At 48.0% G+C, this 19771-nt stretch overlaps 1 protein-coding gene across 1 annotated transcript in view; it reads right to left on the bottom strand.

Annotated features, from left to right (window-relative positions):
- Nucleotides 1-213: 213 nt before the first annotated feature.
- Nucleotides 214-19771, bottom strand: part of KIAA1549L (KIAA1549 like) — a 160822-nt gene continuing 141264 nt past the window's right edge. The window contains exons 19-22 of the mRNA XM_052652178.1: nt 11525-11622; nt 9111-9259; nt 7848-7999; nt 214-495 (exon numbers count right to left, since the gene is read on the bottom strand). Coding sequence (XP_052508138.1) covers nt 214-495; nt 7848-7999; nt 9111-9259; nt 11525-11622 — 681 coding nt within the window. The remainder of the gene's footprint in view (nt 496-7847; nt 8000-9110; nt 9260-11524; nt 11623-19771) is intronic.

Genomic DNA, 19771 nt, shown 5'->3' with positions numbered 1-19771 from the left:
CCACATGCGGACTTGTTGACATACAATCAGTTGAATAGGCCAAGCATCCCGTTGTTCAAGAGTTTCCTGTTCCCCAGAAGCCCCTCTGTTCACCTTTTCAGAAACTGAGGGTGAGAAAGACTCCCGCATCATCTCGTGTCTCCAGTCCCACCACGCCTGGAAAAACCCAAAGCCTGCTTCCTCAGAGTCTGGAAGTCTCAAGGGGTGAAGGCATTAGACCTGGAACTCGAACATGTCTGTCTGTTTCTTGGCAAGCTTGGCCACCTCCTCCCGGATGGCTTTCACCAGGGCCGCCGTGGAAATGTTGGTGAGGGGGGTGTCGGATGGGTCGTTGTCCGCCAGGCTCTGCTGTGAGGCTGCTGTGGAGGGCGCCGGGGCCTGCTCCAAGCTGGGGTGCAGCCCGGCCGGCTGGCTGTACTGACGTGGGAGCCTGGAGGGTGAGTTCTGCTGATAACGGGATCGGGGGTAAGCCTCGATGTACCCCGGGAGGGGGACCTGCAGAGCATTTTGGGAGAGAAGACAGGGCCAGGTATCAGGAATGGGCTCAAGTCATAGGATACACTAGATACCAAAGGAGGAGGGGACTGAGGACAAGGAAGAGATTTAGAAGAAAATGAAGGCAACTCGCCATTGTGCAGATATAAAAAAAGCTAGGTGACTTGGACTCACTAGTTCTGCTGGTTGGATGAATTAAATAGGCATTTTACACTTTGTGCAAACAGTGGGCACATACCCAGTCTACATCTGAATCTACCTGGCTAGCTTTTTAATATAAGCACCATCTAAGCAGAGATGTGTGGTTCTTTAAGGACCTCAAAGGACTCAGGGATTTATTACTGATGACAATAGTTAACGCTGAACGAGCCCTGTGCTAAGGGCTTTCCAATCATGATCTCATTTAATTCTCAGAGCAATTCTCCTAAGAGGTAGGTATTGTTACCCTTATTTTACAGAAGAGGAAACAAAAACAAACAGTGTCTCAGTCAAAGCTGCTACAGCTGACAAGCCACAGAGACAGGCTGGCTTCAAGGCTGGGAGTTAATCACTGAACTATCATGTCATGCATCTGGAATAAGATCTTGGCTTCTTGAAAAAATTTTCTTTTCATTAAAAGTGGAAGATAGTTCTATGCCAATAATACGGACACTTCTAGAAATATGGACAGGACAATGATTTAGAATTCAGGATCGACTTGCCCACAGGAACAGGGCCACACATGGGGATGCTGTTCCAGACTAATCCACAAAAGACCTTTATATCCCATAAGCTAGTTGCATCACTGTGAGATAAATGCCCATGGATCACGTAGGCCCTGGGGTGCTGCAGGGGATGGGACACATGTGGGCAGTACGGCAGCTTTCCAGGAGAAGCATCTTAGCTGAGTCTGGAGAGGAGACGGCTAGGATGGAGAGGCTGTTTCGCGGAAGACAAGGTGGAAGGGGCATTCCAGGCAGAGGGACAGTCATGCAGAGGTCTGGCAATACACGGAGGACGGTGTCCCCAGGGAGGTTCAGTAAGGTGGTCTGACCACGGAGGGTGTGAGCAGTTTGGGAGGAGCTCAGGAAGAAGGGTGGGCAGGACCAGTTCAGAAAGCCGCTGAACACCAAGCTACAGAGTTACGTTTTCTATGGCCCACTTCTGAGGAATTCATCATGTTCCCATTCTTTACAGAGATGCATGTGTGGGAGCTGGTGAGGATGGAGTGGGATGAGGTTGGGTGATGATTCAGAAATTCTGGATGGCTGAACATGTAGTAAGAAAGCAGGCCCCTCCTAGTCCCTGTCAGTCCCTCCTAGTCCCTGGCCTGGGAGCCACCAGGGGTGTCAGGCAGAGGAAAGGTCTGTACTGTAGGAAGGAACACTCTGCAGGAGGTGGACCCACTGGAGGTAGAGAGGAGACGGGATCTGAGGCTACCTCAATGGGCCAGGTGAGAACCAGGGAGGACCTGAATAACGGAAGAAATGACGGGATATCCCAAAGTCTGGGGCTTAAATTTCGCTACAAGACCTAGCAAAGAAAGACAAAGTTGCAAATACACTGCACTTGCATCTTAGAGGAAAACTGGAGTCAGACTGTCCAAGTCCTTGGGCCACGTGAGCTGGGGACACACTGGTAGTTAACGGGGGGGAACAGAGCACCAAGGCCAGGACACAGGATTTGCCTGTCAAGTCACACTTCACACTGCTTTTCTTCTGAGAGGCCTTCCCCAGCCCTATATTAGTCAAGGACTCCCTGTAAATTCCTTCCATGCACTTTGTCTAGCATAACTAGTCGTCACACATGACTTCATCACTCATCTCAGGCATCGACTTGTGAACGCAAAGCTGTGTCTCACCTGCTTATCACTGTGCCCCAAACTGTGCATGGTACACAGAAGGGAGTGTCTTAGAACCCAGGGTTCTGAGCAGCATAATCTGAAAATCACTGAAGGATAGGCACCTGGTGCCCTATGTTTGTGAAGGAAGCTGCCATGTCCCCTTTCCCTGGATTTCAAGTTCAGCTGGAGCTGAGGGTCAGTGTCCAACTATTGAGACCTCCTAGCTCGGCAGCATTAACTGACTTGGTGCTGGTGGCTGGGACAGGCCGGGGGACCGGACTCCACTGGTTCAGTTCGGTTCAGTCTTTGAGACCCCATGGACTGCAGCACACCAGGCCTCCCTGTCCATCACCAACTCCTGGAGTTTACTCAAACTCATCTCGATTAGTCAGTAATGCCATCCAACCATCTCATCCTCTGTCATCCCCTTCTCCTCCTGCCTTCAATCTTTCCCAGCATCAGGCTCTTTTCAAATAAGTCAGTTCTTTGCATCAGATGGCCAAAGTACTGGAGTTTCAGCTTCAGCATTAGTCCTTCCAAAGAACACCCAGGGCTGATCTCCTTGCAGTCCAAGGGACTCTCAAGAGTCCTCTCCAACACCACAGTTCAAAAGCATCAATTTTTTGGTGCTCAGCTTTCTTTATAGTCCAACTCTCACATCCATACATGACCAACGGAAAAGCCATAGCCTTGACTAGATGGACCTTTGTTGGCAAAGTAATGCCTCTGCTTTTTAATATGCTGTCTAGGTTGGTCATAACTTTCCTTCCAAGGAGTAAGCGTCTTTTAATTTCATGGCTGCAGTCACCATCTGCAGTGATTTTCGAGCCCCCAAAAATAAAGTCCGTCACTTTTTCCATTGCTTCCCCACCTATTTGCCATGAAGTGATGGGACCAGATGCCATGATCTTCGTTTTCTGAATGTTGAGTTTTAAGCCAACTTTTTCACTCTCTTCTTTCACTTTCATCAAGAGGCTCTTTAGTTCTTTGCTTTCTGCCATGAGGGTGGTGTCATCTGTGTATCTGAGGTTATTGATATTTCTCCTGGCAATCTTGATTTCAGCTTGTGCTTCATCCAGCCCAGCATTTCTCATGATGTACTCTGCATATAAGTTAAATAAGCAGGGTGACAATACACAACCTTGACATACTCCTTTTCCTATTTGGAACCAGTCTGTTGTTCCATGTTCAGTTCTAACTGTTGCTTCTTGATCTGCATACAGATTTCTCAGACGGCAGGTCAGGTGGTCTGGTATTCCCATCTCTTTAGGAATTTTCCATAGTTTGTTGTGATCCACACAGTCAAAGGGTTGGTGTAGTCAATAAAGCAGATGTTTTTCTGGAACTCTCTTGCTTTTTTGATGATGCAACGGATGCTGGCAATTTGATCTCTGGTTCCTCGGCCTTTTCTAAATACAGCTTCAACATCTGGAAGTTCACAGTTCACATACTGTTGAAGCCTGGCCTGGAGAATTTTGAGCATTACTTTGCTAGCATATGAGATGAGTGCAACTGTACGGTAATTTGAGCATTCTTTGTCATTGCCTTTCTTTGGGATTGGAATGAAAATAGCTTTTCCAGTCCTGTGGCCACTGCTGAGTTTTCCAGTTTTGCTGGCATATTGGGTATAGCACTTTCACAGCATCATCTTTCAGGATTTGAAATAGCTCCACTGGAATTCCATCACCTCCACTAGCTTTGTTCGTAGTGATGCTTCACAGGGCCCACTTGACTTTGCACTCCAGGATGTCTGGTTCTAAGTGAGTGATCACACCATCGTGGTTAACTGGGTTGTGAAGATCTTTTTTGTATAGTTCTTCTGTGTATTCTTGCCACCTCTGCCACCTCTTCTTAATATCTTCTGCTTCTGTTAGGTCCATACCACTTCAGTCCTTTATTGTGCTCATCTTTGCATGAAATGTTCCCTTCAGAAGTGCAGAAGATGAGGACATGACATACTCTTCCTCTCTTACAGGAGATGCAGGTGGGACCCACCACACCGTGTGGACCAAAATCCAGGACTGGCAAACATCACTCCTTGTGTAGCCAGGGCCCATGGGAAGCATCCCCTACAGACGACAGCAGTTTCCTGCTGAGCCTGGTAACTCCTTCCCAATCCCTCTCCACCTAGCACCAAGAATGAAATCTATTTATCAAGCCAGGTCCAGGTGTTATGCAAGCTAGCTCCTTACATTTGGATACCTGGAATCAGGAAGGCCAGACCTCCAAATGATGCATGTATGCATGCACGCAAAGTCACTTCAGTCGTGTCCGACTCCGTGTGACCCTTATGGACTGTAGCCCGCCAAACTTCTCTGTCCATGGGATTCTACAGGCAAGAATACTGGAGTGGGTTGCCATGCCCTCCTCCAGAGGATCTTCCCCACCCAGGGATAGAACCCACGTCTCTTAAATCTCCTGCACTGGCAGTCGGGTTCTTTACCACTAGCACCAGCTGATGGTAGGCACTTTTTTCTTCTCACATGGATGTAGTTGTTGTTCAGTTGCTAAGACATGTTGGACTCTTTGTGACCCCATGGACTATAGCACACCAGGCTTCCCTGTCCTTCACTATCTCCTGGAGTTTGCTCAGACTCATGTCCATTGAGGTGGTGATGCCAGAGGGTGAACATTTTCTCCAACGGAATCTCTTTCTCAAGCTGAAAGAATATCTGAATATCTTTCTCAGCTGGTCCCTCTGAACCTCCTGTGCTGTCTTTCAAATGCAATAAAGCACCTGACCTCCCAGCTTGGTCCCTGGCTACTGCGTTCCATGCAAGGGGCTATACCTGCTTACCTGCAGATGGTAAGTGGGCTCCATGAAAGACCCATCTAGGCTGTAGCAATCATGTTTCTCTTAAAAACAGCTAATAAGAAACTAGCTCTCCCTCACACTGGGGATGGGGGTGGGGGAATGTGGTGATCAAGTCATCCTGTCCAGAAGATTAGGTTTTGATTTGCTGGGTTCCCTTTCCTTCATTTTTAAGGCAACACGAACCCAGAGGCATCTGAGTTATGTGGCCATAAGCCCGGCTAAGTGTTATCTGTAAGTATCTTGAAGGCAAGGGCCAAGGTTTTGTAAATACCTCTGTTGACTCCTGCCACACACCCAGCACACCCTGCACACAGAGGGTGAGCTGACAAAGCTGCAGGTTTACTGACTAATTAGCACAAGTTAAGTACCATCTACTTTCTGAAAAGTACACATTATGTTTAGATTGCAAGTGAAATTATGGAGTCAAATAAAATCTGAACTGATCAACGCACATCCCGTGATTTCAGCTGCTTAGAAGAGCTGAGCATGACAAAGGAAGCAAAAAAGGCCCACTGCCAACCAGAACACAGGCCAAACACTCCCACACTAAGATGTGTAGACCTATCAGTAGGGAATGCCTCTAGTTACTCTCTTCGAGTTCATTTACTCCAACTCTACAAACAACTCTCATGAGCTCAGACGTGCCTCATTTGCACATAATAGTACATTAGGAAAAGCATATTTCAGGGCGAGTATATCTGAAAGTGGGGACATTGGCAGCAATAGAAGGAGTGAGCTGGGAGCAAGGTCAGAGAAAGAAAAACCATACTAAGCCTTGTAGTAATTCCAAAAAGCATAGTTTGGAGATGTTTGACCTAGGGGAAGTAATTCTACAAACCATCAGAGCCCATCTTACAGATGTCATTTTAGTACTGCTACTGCTACTGCTAAGTCGTTTCAGTTGTGTCCGACTCTGTGCGACCCCATAGATGGAAGCCCACGAGGCTCCCCTATCCCTGGGATTCTCAAGGCAAGAACACTGGAGCGGGTTGCCATTTCCTTCTCCAATGCATGAAAGTGAAAAGTGAAAGTGAAGTCGCTCAGTTGTGTCCGACTCTTAGCGGCCCCATGGACTGCAGCCCACCAGGCTCCTCCCTCCATGGGACTTTCCAGGCAAGAGTACTGGAGTGGGGTGCCATTGCCTTCTCAGTGGGGCATAATAATGATGTTGAATCATTTGTTAAAGACAAATTAAATTATGTTTTTCTTCTAAAGAAGGGGAGAAGGATGTAATTCATTCCAGAATTTTAAAATTCAAGATAGCACATAAAGATATTTTGGCAAGTAAAGGGATGAGCTTTTTTTAAAGACAACTTTTTTAATATACAGTTTTATTTATTTATTTATGGCAGTGCTGGGTCTTCATTGCCGCGTGGGCTTTTTTCTAGTTGCAGAGAGCGCGAGCTGCTCTCTCTTTGCACCACGCAGGCCTCTCATTGTGGTGGCTTCCCTTGTTGCGAAGCATGGGCTCTAGAGCACAGGCTCAATAGTTCTGGCATGTGGGCTTAGTTGCTCTGTGGCATGTGGAATTTTCCCAAATCAGGGATTGGGAGACACAATGCATGTCTCTCTTGCATTGGCAGGCGGATTCTATACCACTGAGCCACCGGGAACGCTCAGGGATAAGCTTTGATCATCAGGAAAATTAATAAATATGTAGGGTAGTTTTACCTTGACAATGTTGTTTAAATGTGGCATCACTACATTAAGAGAAGACACCAATGCTGGGGCTGAACTGAACCTGTAGGGGTAGACAGAATGGACCCTAGGGGTCTGGACAGAGAGAAAAGTTGACACAGGCCTTGGGTGTCAATGTGTACTGACAAATGCTGAAACAAACCCTAAGATGAATACAGCACCACAGGCCTTCAGAAGACAGCCTGCCTTTCTTATCCATGACGGACGGTCTCACACAGGGACTGGAGCAACCCACTCTAGGCGCCATCACTGTGGTACTTTGGTTTGCTTGCTTTTTGTTTTTCATTTGGCAGTGCTTTAACAGGCAGGTTTGGGTGTGCATATTCAGGTTCAGCTGGTTGCTGCCCCTCTTTGGTCTAGGCTGGGCCAAGTCGACTGTGCCATAGACTCCTACTCATATAAGGAAGAAACCAGGGGACTGTGACAAGACAGTTTTCAGCTGAAGACATGCAGAAAGCCTTCGGATCTACATGCAAAGTAGTTCTGTCCTGGGTTTCTAATACTTCTTTTTCTGGTATTGGAACTAAAATTCTTATAGGATTTTAAAGTTGAAAGGAACAAACTTGGCAAAGGCTTTGGAGCTGGGAAGATGCAGGTCTGAATGCTGGATACATCACAGGAACAACAACAATACCTACATTATGGGTCTTGTGTAGATTAAGACAACATAAATAGAACATCTAGCATGGTGTCTGGCACATAGAAAATACTCAAAAATTGACAGTTAATATAAAAAGGTATTTTATTAAGGGTGCCCTCCAGGAAGAGGTGGAATCTGACTGAAAGTGGTTCTCAGACATCTCTATCAAAGGATATCACCACCACCACCACCACCACCACCCCCCCAACCCCAACCCCCTCCACCTGCCAACTGTCTCTTCTAAAGGCTAACTTTCGACACCTGGTTGGTGAGGGGGGGCCTGAGATAACAAAACACTTAGTCTCAGCCTCACATTCATTTTCTCCCTGAAGTGTGTCAAGCAGGTAAAGTTGTGAGGGAATCAGCGAGGGTCTCACCGAATCAGCCCACTGGCTGGGGAGCTCATTCTCTCCGGCGTAGGACATCCAGGCCTGGTTCCTGTAGGACGAGGGGGGCGTCGGGATGAAGTAGCCGGTGAAACCAGGTCTGTTGGCAGCTGGGATGGCGAACACTGCTGGCACCGTATTACCTGGCATGGAGGAGATGGATGGGTGAGATTAAGCCAGCGCCTTGCCCACTGGGCTAACATCTGCACAAGCTTGGGGAAGCTGGGAAATAGGATTGTGGCATTGGGGAAGGAGCTCCTGGGGGGCAGGGGGCAACAGATGTCCACCTGTAGCCTCAGCCCCCGCTCACCTGCCCAGACAGTAGTAGAGTCACCTGCTGAGACTCGGACCTGGCTTTCTAGAGAAGCGATGGCTCAGCTCCCCTTGCCGAGCCCTCACCAACTCCCCCATCCCCATCCCACACCCCTGATCTGCTGGCAAGAGGAAATGACACCTTGGTGCCAGGGGTTTTCCTCCCAGAAGGATGGGTGTTCTTAAAGAGCCAAGAAGAGGAAATAAAAGGAATGGGTTTCATTGGTGGAATTTCTGGACACACTATGCTTTAATACGTGTTGACAACTGAGTGTTTTAGCCTAAAAGGAATGGTTTGATTAAAAGAAAAAACCCATTAGGGCATGTCCAAACCTCCATGTTCACTGTTTGTAATAGCGAAACACTGGAAACAACCAGTATGTCCCTCATTAGGGGACAGGATCAACTGTGGCCTATCACGTAATGGAATACCACATGGCAGTGTAAACAAAGGAGCTAGATCAATGTGAGTGTAGCAACCTGGACAGCCTTTGCTAACAATGTTTAATCAAGAAAATAGTGCAACAGGAAAGGTATAGCTTGACATCACTTACGTAAATTTAAAATATATACAGCATGAATACAGTATATTGTTGTAACGTAATGAAACGTTAACACCTACGACTTAAGGACTGTGATTACCTCTGGGGAGAAGGAGAAAGAGTTGTATCTGGAATGCTTTTTTTAAAGGTCTGAGGTCTGGAAAGATGTTAACATCCACCCTGACTGTAATATATCTTAGTATTTTGTCAGATTTCAGATATTGTAAACAAATAAGAGCAGTAGCTCTTCTAGCCAGGGCTACAGGAGATCCAGAAATACAGTCGCTTTGATCCCTGAGCCTGGCGGACAGAAGGCGGAGAGCGGGGAAAGAACAGAGGTAGAGGGGGTGACGCTGGGGCAGGGCGCGGGCTTCTTCCAGGCTTTTCTCCTCTAGCCCACCTGAGTAATTTAAAGCCGACTGATCCAACTGCGCCACGGACACGGGGCCTCGGGACACCTGCGCGAAGGAGGCGCTGTCGTGCAGCTGGGCGGGCTCGGGCCCCGCGGACTCGCCCATCCTAGTCTTGCTGCCAATGTCCGAAGTGGACCTGGGCAGGGAGAAAGCCCACCTTAGCCGCCTGCTGGGACAGCGGCCCGCGAGGTGAGGCGAGGCTCCCGGGGCAGGTCACCGCCGGGGAAGCGGGGGAGCGCCTCGGCCTCCGAGCGACAGGACTGCTGGGTCCTCGGGCCTGAGTTTGTAGCCCCCGGTCCCCCGACGACAAAGGGAGCCCAGACCTGCAGCAGCCGTCGCGGTGGCCGAGCTGGAGTCATTTTTAGACATTCAAGGTCAGTGCTCCCCTGTGGGTGACTCTTGTGTCTCTGGGGAGAAGAACACTTCAGCTCCACATAAACACGAGCCAAGCAATTAGCATTGGGTCTTTGCTGGGGATGGTCAACCTGGCAGGCGATGACATCACCGGCAGCCAATGGGAAGGCTTCGTCTGGAGAGCGGCTGGAAGCAAGAAGCCCCAGGCTCCGGAAGCTCGGGCTGGGGTCTGCTCTCAGGAGCAGAAGCCTAGCTCTTGCTGAGTGCTATGAATGCGAGAACACGTTTTTGTTCCACAGATAAACAGAGAATCTGGCCCACTTAACACCCATTTCCACTTAGTGCTCAGAAAGCCAGGTAATAAGAGGGGGCTGGGGTGGGAGCACCAGCCTCTCCCCCAAGTATAAAGGGTGCTTTAGCCAGTCTCTCTCTTCCCTTCGGCGGAGGCCCTCCGGCTTTCCTAAAATTCAGATGGAAGAAGGCAAAGACAGCCACAGCAGGTAGCAGGCTGCCAGCCCACAGGGCCACCCTCTGCACAGGGGCGCAAGGGAGCAGGACAGGAGGCAGGGGGGTCTGAGTCCTAACTACCTCCTCTCTCTGAGCCCCAGTTCCCTCAAAGGGGAGGGTGACTCCATCTCAAAGGTTCCTCTCTGGTCCAACCCTCTGGGTTCCTATGGAGGGAGTGACCTCCTGATACTTGGCGAGGATGACAAATGGTGCAGAAGGACATGAAAGGAGAAATAAGAAGTAGGTGCGGGCCTTCAGCAAATGTAGCATGAATCGCTGATGACAAGCTCCTCCAATTCAGAACCCTCAGGAGTAACTATTCCCCAGGGAGGGTCAGACACAGGCTGTGAGGATTAAACTCCACATGAGGTGGGTGTCGGGGACCAGGACTGTGGGGTCTCTCTTCTTTCTCCTTCTCTCCTTTTCTCACTCCCACAGCTCTGGCTTCTCACATGCTGTTTCTAGGCATCAGCTACTCCTTTGGAAAACCATCCTGGGAAAATCCCTGGATTCTGCTCTGTACATGTGGCCACCTTTGAGGACTCCCAGAGCCTCTGAGATCATTTAGAACTTTGCTCTCATTTGACAGATAAGGAAAGAGGAACCAGAGAGGTGAGGCATCGTGCCTGGGGTTACACAGCAGGCTACTGGCAGGTAAGGTGGAACCCTGGTCTGCTGTCCCCACCCCCCACCCCTACTCTGAACTTGACTGGGATCAAAGGGTGATGTCTACATACAGCTCAGCATCCTAAACTGCTGGAAATGAAGGGAGGGTTGTTTCTGAGGAAAACTCATTTCTTTTTACCATTTTCACAAAGTTCAGACCTGTGGCCCATATACAGCGTGACAAGCATTTTGGGGGAGGCTATGGTAGGAAGGCCAGGGCAGTGGCCCATATGGACCCCAAGGCACCGTATGGGCCACTCTCCCAGCCCTGGACATATTGACTATTCCAACCTCCCCAGTGCTCTTGGCTGTTGTTTCCTATCTATACTTAAAGCATGTGCTTTTTATAGTGTTACAGAGCAAAGAGAATGCTGAATATATGCTTCCCAGCTGACCTGTCCAAGTTCATGTACTTTCAGCCTCCCCATCTTGGAAGGCAAGAGTTAGGGCAGGAGCCCAGACACACTGCTCCCCAGCCTCTTGGACACCACCCCTCAGTAACAAAGGGTCTTCTGACACACACACCTGCAGGAGGTGCCCAGACTTGAGACAGCTGTTGTGACGGCCCAAACTGGAATAATTTTTAGATGCTCAATGTCAAGGCACGAGGTTTTCAGGGTATGGGGCAGTTGACCTTGGGTTTTTTCAATTGTGGGTTCTATGGGACTTTCAATTTTCAATGGTAAGAAAGTAGGCCAACCCTCTGTGGCCCCCACTTCTTTCATGGCATTCGAGGTGCCCTGGTCACATGGTTGTCTACACAGGTGATGCACCCCTGAGTGGGGCAGGGCATGAAGGAAGTATGTCAGGGCAGGGCTCACAGGACCAAATTCTCTGCAATATCCCAAACAAGGCAAAGAAAGGAATGTGTTACCGCCTGAGAGAAGCGACAGCCACAGGGCCTGTCCGCGGAGGCACAGGTGGAGGGGGAGAGCCCATGACCATTTCAGGAAGCTGGGAAAACCTGTAGGCCTGAGAAAGAGAGGAGCAAACAGGGAGACACATGTTAATATCTGGTGCTCATCAACACACAGGTTCTTCTCACTTAAAAGGGAAGCAGACTTCCGAGGGTTAGACTTTCCTTCTTTCCTCAAACATCCCCCTTCCATCACCCTTAACTTGTCCCCAGTCCCCTCTTCTACCTCATCCACCCCCGCTCTCCTCTTGCTGGGCCCTTGCAGTCACCATCACCCTTAACTTGTTCCCAGACCCCTCTTCTGTCTTATCCACCCCCACTCTTCCCTTGCTGGGCCCTTGCAGTCAGAGTCCCTCAGTTGGTCTTAGAATCCGCCAAGTTGTTTCCCGCCTTGGGCTTCCCTAGGAATGTTTCTCTCCTGGTTCTTCCCATGGCTCCTTTCTTTCTGTCATTCAGCCAGCCCCATATTCCCTTGGGGCTCCATATTCTGTTTTAATTTTTTATCATAGCAGTTGTCACTCTGGTATTACAACAAGACTGTAATGAGGGCAAGGGATCTGTTGTCAGCTGTATCTTCATGCCTGGAACAGTGCCTGTTATATCCTGGATGGGCAATAAATATTAGATAAAGAATGAATCATGGATTGTGCTTATTTTCTCACTCATGGAAAGCAGGTTTTGTGGGGGAAAGCAATGGGTTTAGAGTCAGGAAGTATGGGTGGAGGTTTGCTAATAAGTAGATTTTCTGTCTCTAAGCAAGTCAGGTGACTTCTCTGGACCTCAGTGTCTTCTGCTGAGATGGAGACAAGGATGCCTTGCTCAGAGGGGTGGGTGCAAAGAAGATCAGGCCAGGCAGTGTATGTGTAAGTATTTTATGATCTGTAAAGCACTATTTAAAGATAAGGGATCAAAACTGTCAAGTGAAGATTGTAATCAACTCGGGAGGGGAGAAAAGAAAAATGGTCAGAGACAGGACCAGCAAGCCAGACCACAGCCTCTGAGCAGGAGAAAATCTAGGAATGCTCTCCGCAAAGACAAAGCGTGGCTTGTGCTTCTTATTCATTTTTTTTTCCTATAGGTATCATGGCATGCCATATCTCTTAAGGAACAAGATGATAGGGCTTTAAACCTGAAGGTATCCAGACGAAAGGTAGCAGGAGAGAGAATCCATAAACAGGATTCTTTAAAATGAATGAGGGCTTTTCCCTCCAGCATTATAGGCGTCCCACATGGCACAGATTGGTGAAGAATTCACCTGCCAATGCAGGAGATGAAAGATGTGAGTTCGATTCCTGGAGTAGGAAATGGCAACCTGCTCCAGAATTCATGCCTGGAGAATCCCATGGACAGAGGAGCCTGGGGGGCTACAGTCCATGGGGTCGCAAAGAGTCAAACATGACTGGGCAACTGAGCACACACACATTATGGCAGACGACCTACTCATAAGGGCCAACCCACTAAACAACAAGTAGATCCTAGGTAAAACATGGCTTTTAATGCATGCTGGAATTGCAAGATGTAAGGAAATCTTAAGGATTCCCATCCACTATCCACCCTTCCCCTCCCACACCATAGCAAACTAAAATAAAAATTGTGAGTTGAAATCAGAGGTGGAAACAATGAGTAGTAAACAAATATGAAAGGTGAGATTGCCTGGAAAACAAATGCCATATTGGCAATCAATTAAGAGATCAAGCCTGGGACAGGCAAGGTGAGGCAGGTAAAACTGAGACCCTTACAGCCAACCTAGGCTCTCCTTTTGGTTCAGTCATTCACGCTCTGTAGACACATCAGTCCCTCTGTGCCTTATTTTTCTATTACTTACTTTCCTTGTGAAATAAGGCACTGAAATACTTCGTGGGTTTCCACAAAAAACATTTCTTTAGCCATGAAATCATTCTGGCATAGCCCAAATACATAATCAAATCAAAGCAGAACTGCTCTGGTTGAAGTTGAGGGTGGGGATGCCCTGGTGAGTTTGACCCTTTGCTTACCTGCATGATAGCACCTGGGGATTCCCTGAACCCTATGGTTTTGCAGAGTTTGAAAATCACTGTCCTTCCAGCTTGGCATTCCACTATTATCAACAAACCAACAAGTAAGGACATGCCTTTCCCAAAACAGAGAAAGAGATGTCTAGCCCCTCGTCTCTCTTCTGGCTTCTCCTGATATCAGTAGAAGAGACAGGCAACTTATTTTTATCCCTGGTTCTTGGAAGGCATACTCTGTAGTCAACACAGTTTTCCAGCCAAGAAAATGCATTCAGGGTCTCTGTCTTGTAACAGTTAACCAAAGAATTGATTAAAAGTTCTGAATTTTTGACAAGTACCAAGGGAATTTCCTTCTTTGGATGATTTTTTCCAGGTACAAAGCAAGCCTGCACAGGAGATCAAGGTCTCCTTTGGTCTGTACCCTTGGCGCTCCTGGGCAGCTACAGGGTCACAGGAAAAGCAGAAAGGCCACCTTTGCCCTGGGCTGAGGAATTCCCGCCAGCAGTGTCTTCCTCCCTTCCCCTGCGCGGTTCCCCCATGGGTCCAAGTCCTCCTGGATTTGCATTCTGGCTCCTTTTCCATGTGTTTGGAACCTGATTCCCTGCCAGCTGCCTTGTGACTCAGATCTCACTGGAAGCTATTGTTCAAAACTGTCACCTTGTTCCAGGTTTCTAGTTCTGTGACAGTGGCCGTGAGGGGCCCAGTCTGGCCCCCAAGGACACCATCTTTGGGGATCCCTGTCCTCTGGCTAGAAGGGAGATCAGACACTCGGAACTGAAGGCAGACTTTATAAATAGCTCTTAGGTCTCCCGGGTGGAAGAAGCCTGGATATAACAAGAAGAGGCCACTCTTTGAGCTCAGAAGTTTGGTTGTAAAAGTAGAGGAGACAGTGACCACGGTCTGCTCAAGGTTCCCAGTCCTGATGGCCTTGGGCCGGGGGCGGGGGGGTGGTCAGGGCCATTCTTTCTAGCAAACCCAGTGGAGAATGAGCCCAGGTGAGACTCCCTGTGTGCTGGACCCTCCTTGTACATGTGCATCCATCCAGAGGGGGAATCTGGTCAAGATCAACCTTGGCGGGGGGTAGCACCAGAGGGGTGACAGGTCAAAGGGGGCAGCCTGCAGTTGGAGGAACAGATCAGGGCCTCAGGCTTTGCACTGGTGGGAGAGCGAGGACTCACAGGCCAAAGCCACCTACTCTAGTTGGAGGCCACTGTCCAGGGCCAGCCAGTCAGCCCCAGGCCAGAGTGGATATGCCAGTTTTTCCATTCCTGCTGACAATGCTGGCTTCCACTGCATGGTGCCCCTTCCATCGCACTGTGAATACTGCTCAGCACAACCTGTGTCTACCTAAGGCCCCATGCAGCTATAAATAACTTTACATCCTACTGCACGAAGTCGAATCTTCCGGAGGATAGTTCTTATTTAGTTGAAAACAGAGGGCATGGTAACTGAAGACGGACCCCATGGTGAAAATCCAGTGTTTATCTTGATCTCTCAGCTTACCAGGAGTTACTGAGAGCAACACTGGGGCTCTCAAGGCCCTGGGATTCATAGAAGGTTCAAGCTGGAAAGAACAGGAGACACCAAGACCTCACTCCTTACCTTAACACAGAGGGAAAAGGAAACCCAGAGAAGTGAACTGACTTGCTCAAAATCACACAGCCAGTTTAAGGGCACTATCTCAAAATTCTGAGCCAAGGGTGGCGTGGTGCAGAGCGTATGGGTTTGGAGTCAGACAAAACGAGTTGAAACCTGGCTTGACCTTGACCAGGTGCTTGACTTCAAGTAACTTACCTCTCTGTACCTGTTTTCTCATTAGGTAATGAAAGTAACAGGATCATACCCCCATTTCAAAGGTTGTTTAAAAGACTCATTTTATATGTTGATGTGATATCTGGCACATAGTGGGTACTCAATAAATGATATGCTCTTCCTTCTGAGACAAGATAATATTTTGATACAGTAATTGTAGTAACCAAGACTTTGCCACCACAGTTTCCTTGAATCCAGGGCCCTTCTTCTGCTCCAAGGACATCTTGCCTTCCTGCCCCTGGGAAGGAAGTTCACTATCGCTAAAGATGGCCCAAGAGCCAACTCTTCCTGGCATTTCAAAAGCTAAAGTTATTAAAATGCAAGAGTTCAGGATTTTGAATATCAAAAACCTAAGCTCTTAAAGCACTCAAAGCTGATGCCAAAACGAGCTTTGAAAGAAGTGAGGTACCTTTAGACCAGTGGTCCCTAAGCTTTTTGACACCTCGGACCTGCTTCATGGGATACAATGCTTACATGGAACTGGGGAGGGGGGTGATTTCAGGACGATTGAAGCGTCTTACATTTACTGTGCACTTTATTTCTATTATTATAACATCAGCAGCCCCTCAGGTCATCAGGCATTAGATCCTGGAGGTTGGCAATCCCTGGTTTAGGCCACTCTGCTCCTGTATTAGGCAAAGACCCTTAAGTAAAGAAGAGCAGAGCTTAGATGCTAATGAGCCTGGAGAAGGGGCTCTGTGTGCCATCTCAGTCTGGGAGAACAAGGGATGGAGAGGAGAGAATAAATAGAAGGAAGATGCTAGAGAGCGGAGAGGGGCAAGGGCGTGTGTGTGCGTGTGTGTGTGTGTGTGTGTGTAAGGATGATGCTAGAGAGGGGAGGGGGCAAGGGCATGTGTGTGTGTAAGACAGAGAGGGAGAGAGAGAGAGGAGAGGCAGAAGGAAGAGAGAAGCCTCAAGTTGTGTGTGTGTGTAAGACAGAGAGAGAGGGAGAGAGAGGAGAGGCAGAAGGGAGAGAAAAGGCTCAAGCATGGGAGGAAGGGAAAGAGAAGTCCGGAGAGAGCTTGTAAGCAGGAGGGCCAGGAAACAGCCGTGCTCTCCCCAGACCAACACCTGCAGACTAGGTGGAAAGGAGCGCTTCTCAGAGGTGCCGCCCAGAGTAGTTAGATGAGAATAAAATGAGACCAAGTACTGAAGCTTTCTTCACCCTCTGGCCATGCTTTGCACCATGTAGGCACCCACCCCTACTCCTACACACACACAAAATAAGCTTAGAGACGGGGATGGAGGCACTAGAGATTGAGCTTTTGGCACTAGAACGCCATTACAGAGAAACAGTTACCTGTCTTGCACACCTGAGTTTGTGAGCTGAGCTGCATATTCCACTCCCCCCTCCCTCTCTCCATGCAGCATTCCTGAACAAAATGTGATTTTTACTCACTTGAATGATTTCTCTAAACCTGAAGGGATGTGCACTTGCCAGACACTGAGCACGCTGTTGGTTTTCAAGGGGGATTCCTCGGGGCAGCCCATAGGCAAAGATCTCCAACCCAGGCTGTCCCAGCTAATATAGAGCAACCTACCTTCACAGACTCTGGGAGTTGCAACACCCCATTGTTGGCAGCTAGCATAACTGACTCCATCTTGGGCCTGTTCAGTTCCTCCTGTCCTTCCACTGACCCTACCTGAGACTGTACCGCTTGGTAAATCACTTCTGTGCTGTCAAGGGCTTTGTAGTGAATAGATATTATCTAATGATCATTAGGTTCCAGGTGGCCTCTATGCTCTGCTACTCTCCAGTGATAAAGGCTTTCATGATGTAGTCCCTGCACCCATAAGACTAATTAATTACCCATCATAAATCTTGACTTAGGAATGCCTCCCTGACTCCGTCCCCCAAACCCTAGGTTAACTATAAAACTGTCCCAGCAGCCCCTCTGCAGTGTTGAGTGCAGCTGCTAATGCTTCTGGATCACCCCCTGCCCCATCCTACCCTGTACGTAAGTTACCCTATAATACTGATCCATTGATTACATGGAACTGTCTCATTTTTCAGTCTCCAGATACCTTCTTGGTTTGTTGGGTTCCCTCCATCCTTAAACACCATTCAGGACTGCCTAGGGTAGATCTCTCCTGTTGTTCCAGCTTCACCAAACTGTCAATGACTTTTATGCAAGAACTAACATTGAACCCCCACCCCCACCCCTCCCCGCTACTTCCTGCCCCACCAAACCTGGCTGGATGGGAGCTCAGAATAGATTCAAATTAGATTTAGAGAAACACAAGAAATGTTTAACTTTTTTGAACCCAAGTGCTGTGGATGTAAATTCCTGCCTGATATGCCTGGTTATCTCATCATTAAGAAAGTTTAGGACGGAGTCTTTTGTTTTATTTTTGAGGGGAGAGGAGGAAAACAGGCTATAATCTTCTCAATTCTATCTTAGTAGAGATGTCTCTCTTACAAGGGGTAAGATAGGGATGAACAAAACCCCATCCAACTGGGGAGGCTTCCTTATAAGAAGAGCACACTCTGAAGTTTAGATTTGAGTTCTCATCAGAGCCTGGGACAACCTTCTGGCTTACCTGGCCTGAGGGTGGAAACAACATGGGCTTTGAAGTTAGAGAGCCCTGGGTTCCAACCCCAGTTCTGTCCTGTGTCACCTTGGGCAAGTTTCTTTACTTCTCCAGGTCTCAGTTTCCCATGGAGTACGTGGGGGATAGTAATGTTGACTTCATGGGGTGGTTTTTAGATCAGAGACAATGTGCATGTGTGCTAAGCTGTGTCTGACTCCGTGTGACCCCATAGACTGTAGCCCACCAGACTCCTCTGTTCCTGGGATTCTCCAGGCAAGGATTCTAGAATGGTTGGCATGCCTTCCTCCAGGGGATCTTCCAAACCTAGGGACTGAACCTGCATCTCCTGTGTCTCCTGCACTGCAGGCGGATTCTTTACCACCAGTAACACCTGGGAAGCCTTGGAAGAGACAAGAGCACTTAGCTTAATATCCTATTTAGTGGGAGCTCCATAGATAGCAGCTGTTGTTATTATCACTGTTAGTTACATTTGTAAGGCCTCTAGTGGGGAAGATGTTTTCACCCTGCTGCCTTTCTTGGAGGGCTTCCTGGGTAGCTTAGTAGTAAACAATCTGCCTGCAGATGTAGGTGACACAGGAGATGAGGGTTCGATTCCTGGGTCGGGAAGATCCCTGGAGAAGGAAATAGAAACTCCAATATTCTTGCCTGGAAATTATGGACAGAGGAGTCTGGTGGGCTACAGTCCATGGGGTCACAAAGAGTCGGACACAACTGAGCATGCACACTTACCTTTCTCAGCATCCCCTACTCTGACAACAAGAAGGCTATAGGATGTTTTCATTCCACTTGGCAGAGACCCATTATGGCTGATAGCAAAATTGGGTTGGTCATTAGGTGTCAAGTCCAATTTCTTCACAGATTCAAGGGGTAAAATGTGATCAACAGTCTCCTGAACTGAGGTGCAGGAATCCCCAGCTGCCAGCAATAACCTTTTCCATGATATAAATGCCATCAGCCTGGCCGAATGCATTTAGAACCAGCAACTTCCAATTATCCTCCAGTAGAGCTTGGAGTGCTTCCTTTTTGGAAGCTGAAAAGTAATCATAGTTATCATTCTAAATTGCCACCTTGTCCATTGATTTCCACATTATCATAGCACAAGAGGGCTTGGCAAGAACTTGGGTTAAGAATTATCATTGCTATTGTGTATTGTTAGCCATTTCTCTTTTCATTAAAATAAGGACCTCATGTGTTGTTGGCAAAAGGAAACCTTAACAATGAAAAAACTGCCTTTGATATTCAGTTTGATGGATTGTCTCTCTACTGTGTTATTTCTCAATCCACTTCCACTCTTTGGTGGCTTCATTTTTTCAAAGTATATAATACTAATGTTTCTGCCTTTCTTGGCACAACTGCCAATCCTGAATTATAGCAAACAGAACCATCTAAACTTTCATATTCCCACAATGACATTTTTAGATGGTTTTGTTAAATTGAGGCATATGGATGTGGGTTGTGGCATCTTCTGGCCTGTCATTGGAAGACTCATCCTAGTTGTTTAAGTTTTTCTCTCTGAAATCCAGATCTGTTCACAGATCCCCAGAATCTGGCCTCCAGCTAGAGGGGCCCAGTCATTCCTGAGGATCACCTTTAAACAGAAGTGAGGCTTCCCTGAGCACCGAGAGAGAGCATGCTCTTAAAAAGAGTATAACAGAGTAGAAGAAAAAGATGTCATCTCAGAAGTGTCAGGAGAAGGGAGATAAGAGTGGAACCCAATGGATAGAAAAAGAATATTTTTATAATAATGGCTACATTTATCCAGTAATTCCATGTACCAGGCTCCATACGAAGCACTCTGATTAAAATCCACTAACACCTGTTGGGTGCTAAGCGCCAGGACCGTGCTGAG

The sequence above is a fragment of the Budorcas taxicolor genome, chromosome 15 (genome assembly GCF_023091745.1).
Source record: "Budorcas taxicolor isolate Tak-1 chromosome 15, Takin1.1, whole genome shotgun sequence".
NCBI classification, from domain to species: domain Eukaryota; kingdom Metazoa; phylum Chordata; class Mammalia; order Artiodactyla; family Bovidae; genus Budorcas; species Budorcas taxicolor.
The sequence above is the reverse complement of the archived record's forward strand: the minus strand, read 5'-3'. Positions and strand labels throughout refer to the sequence as shown.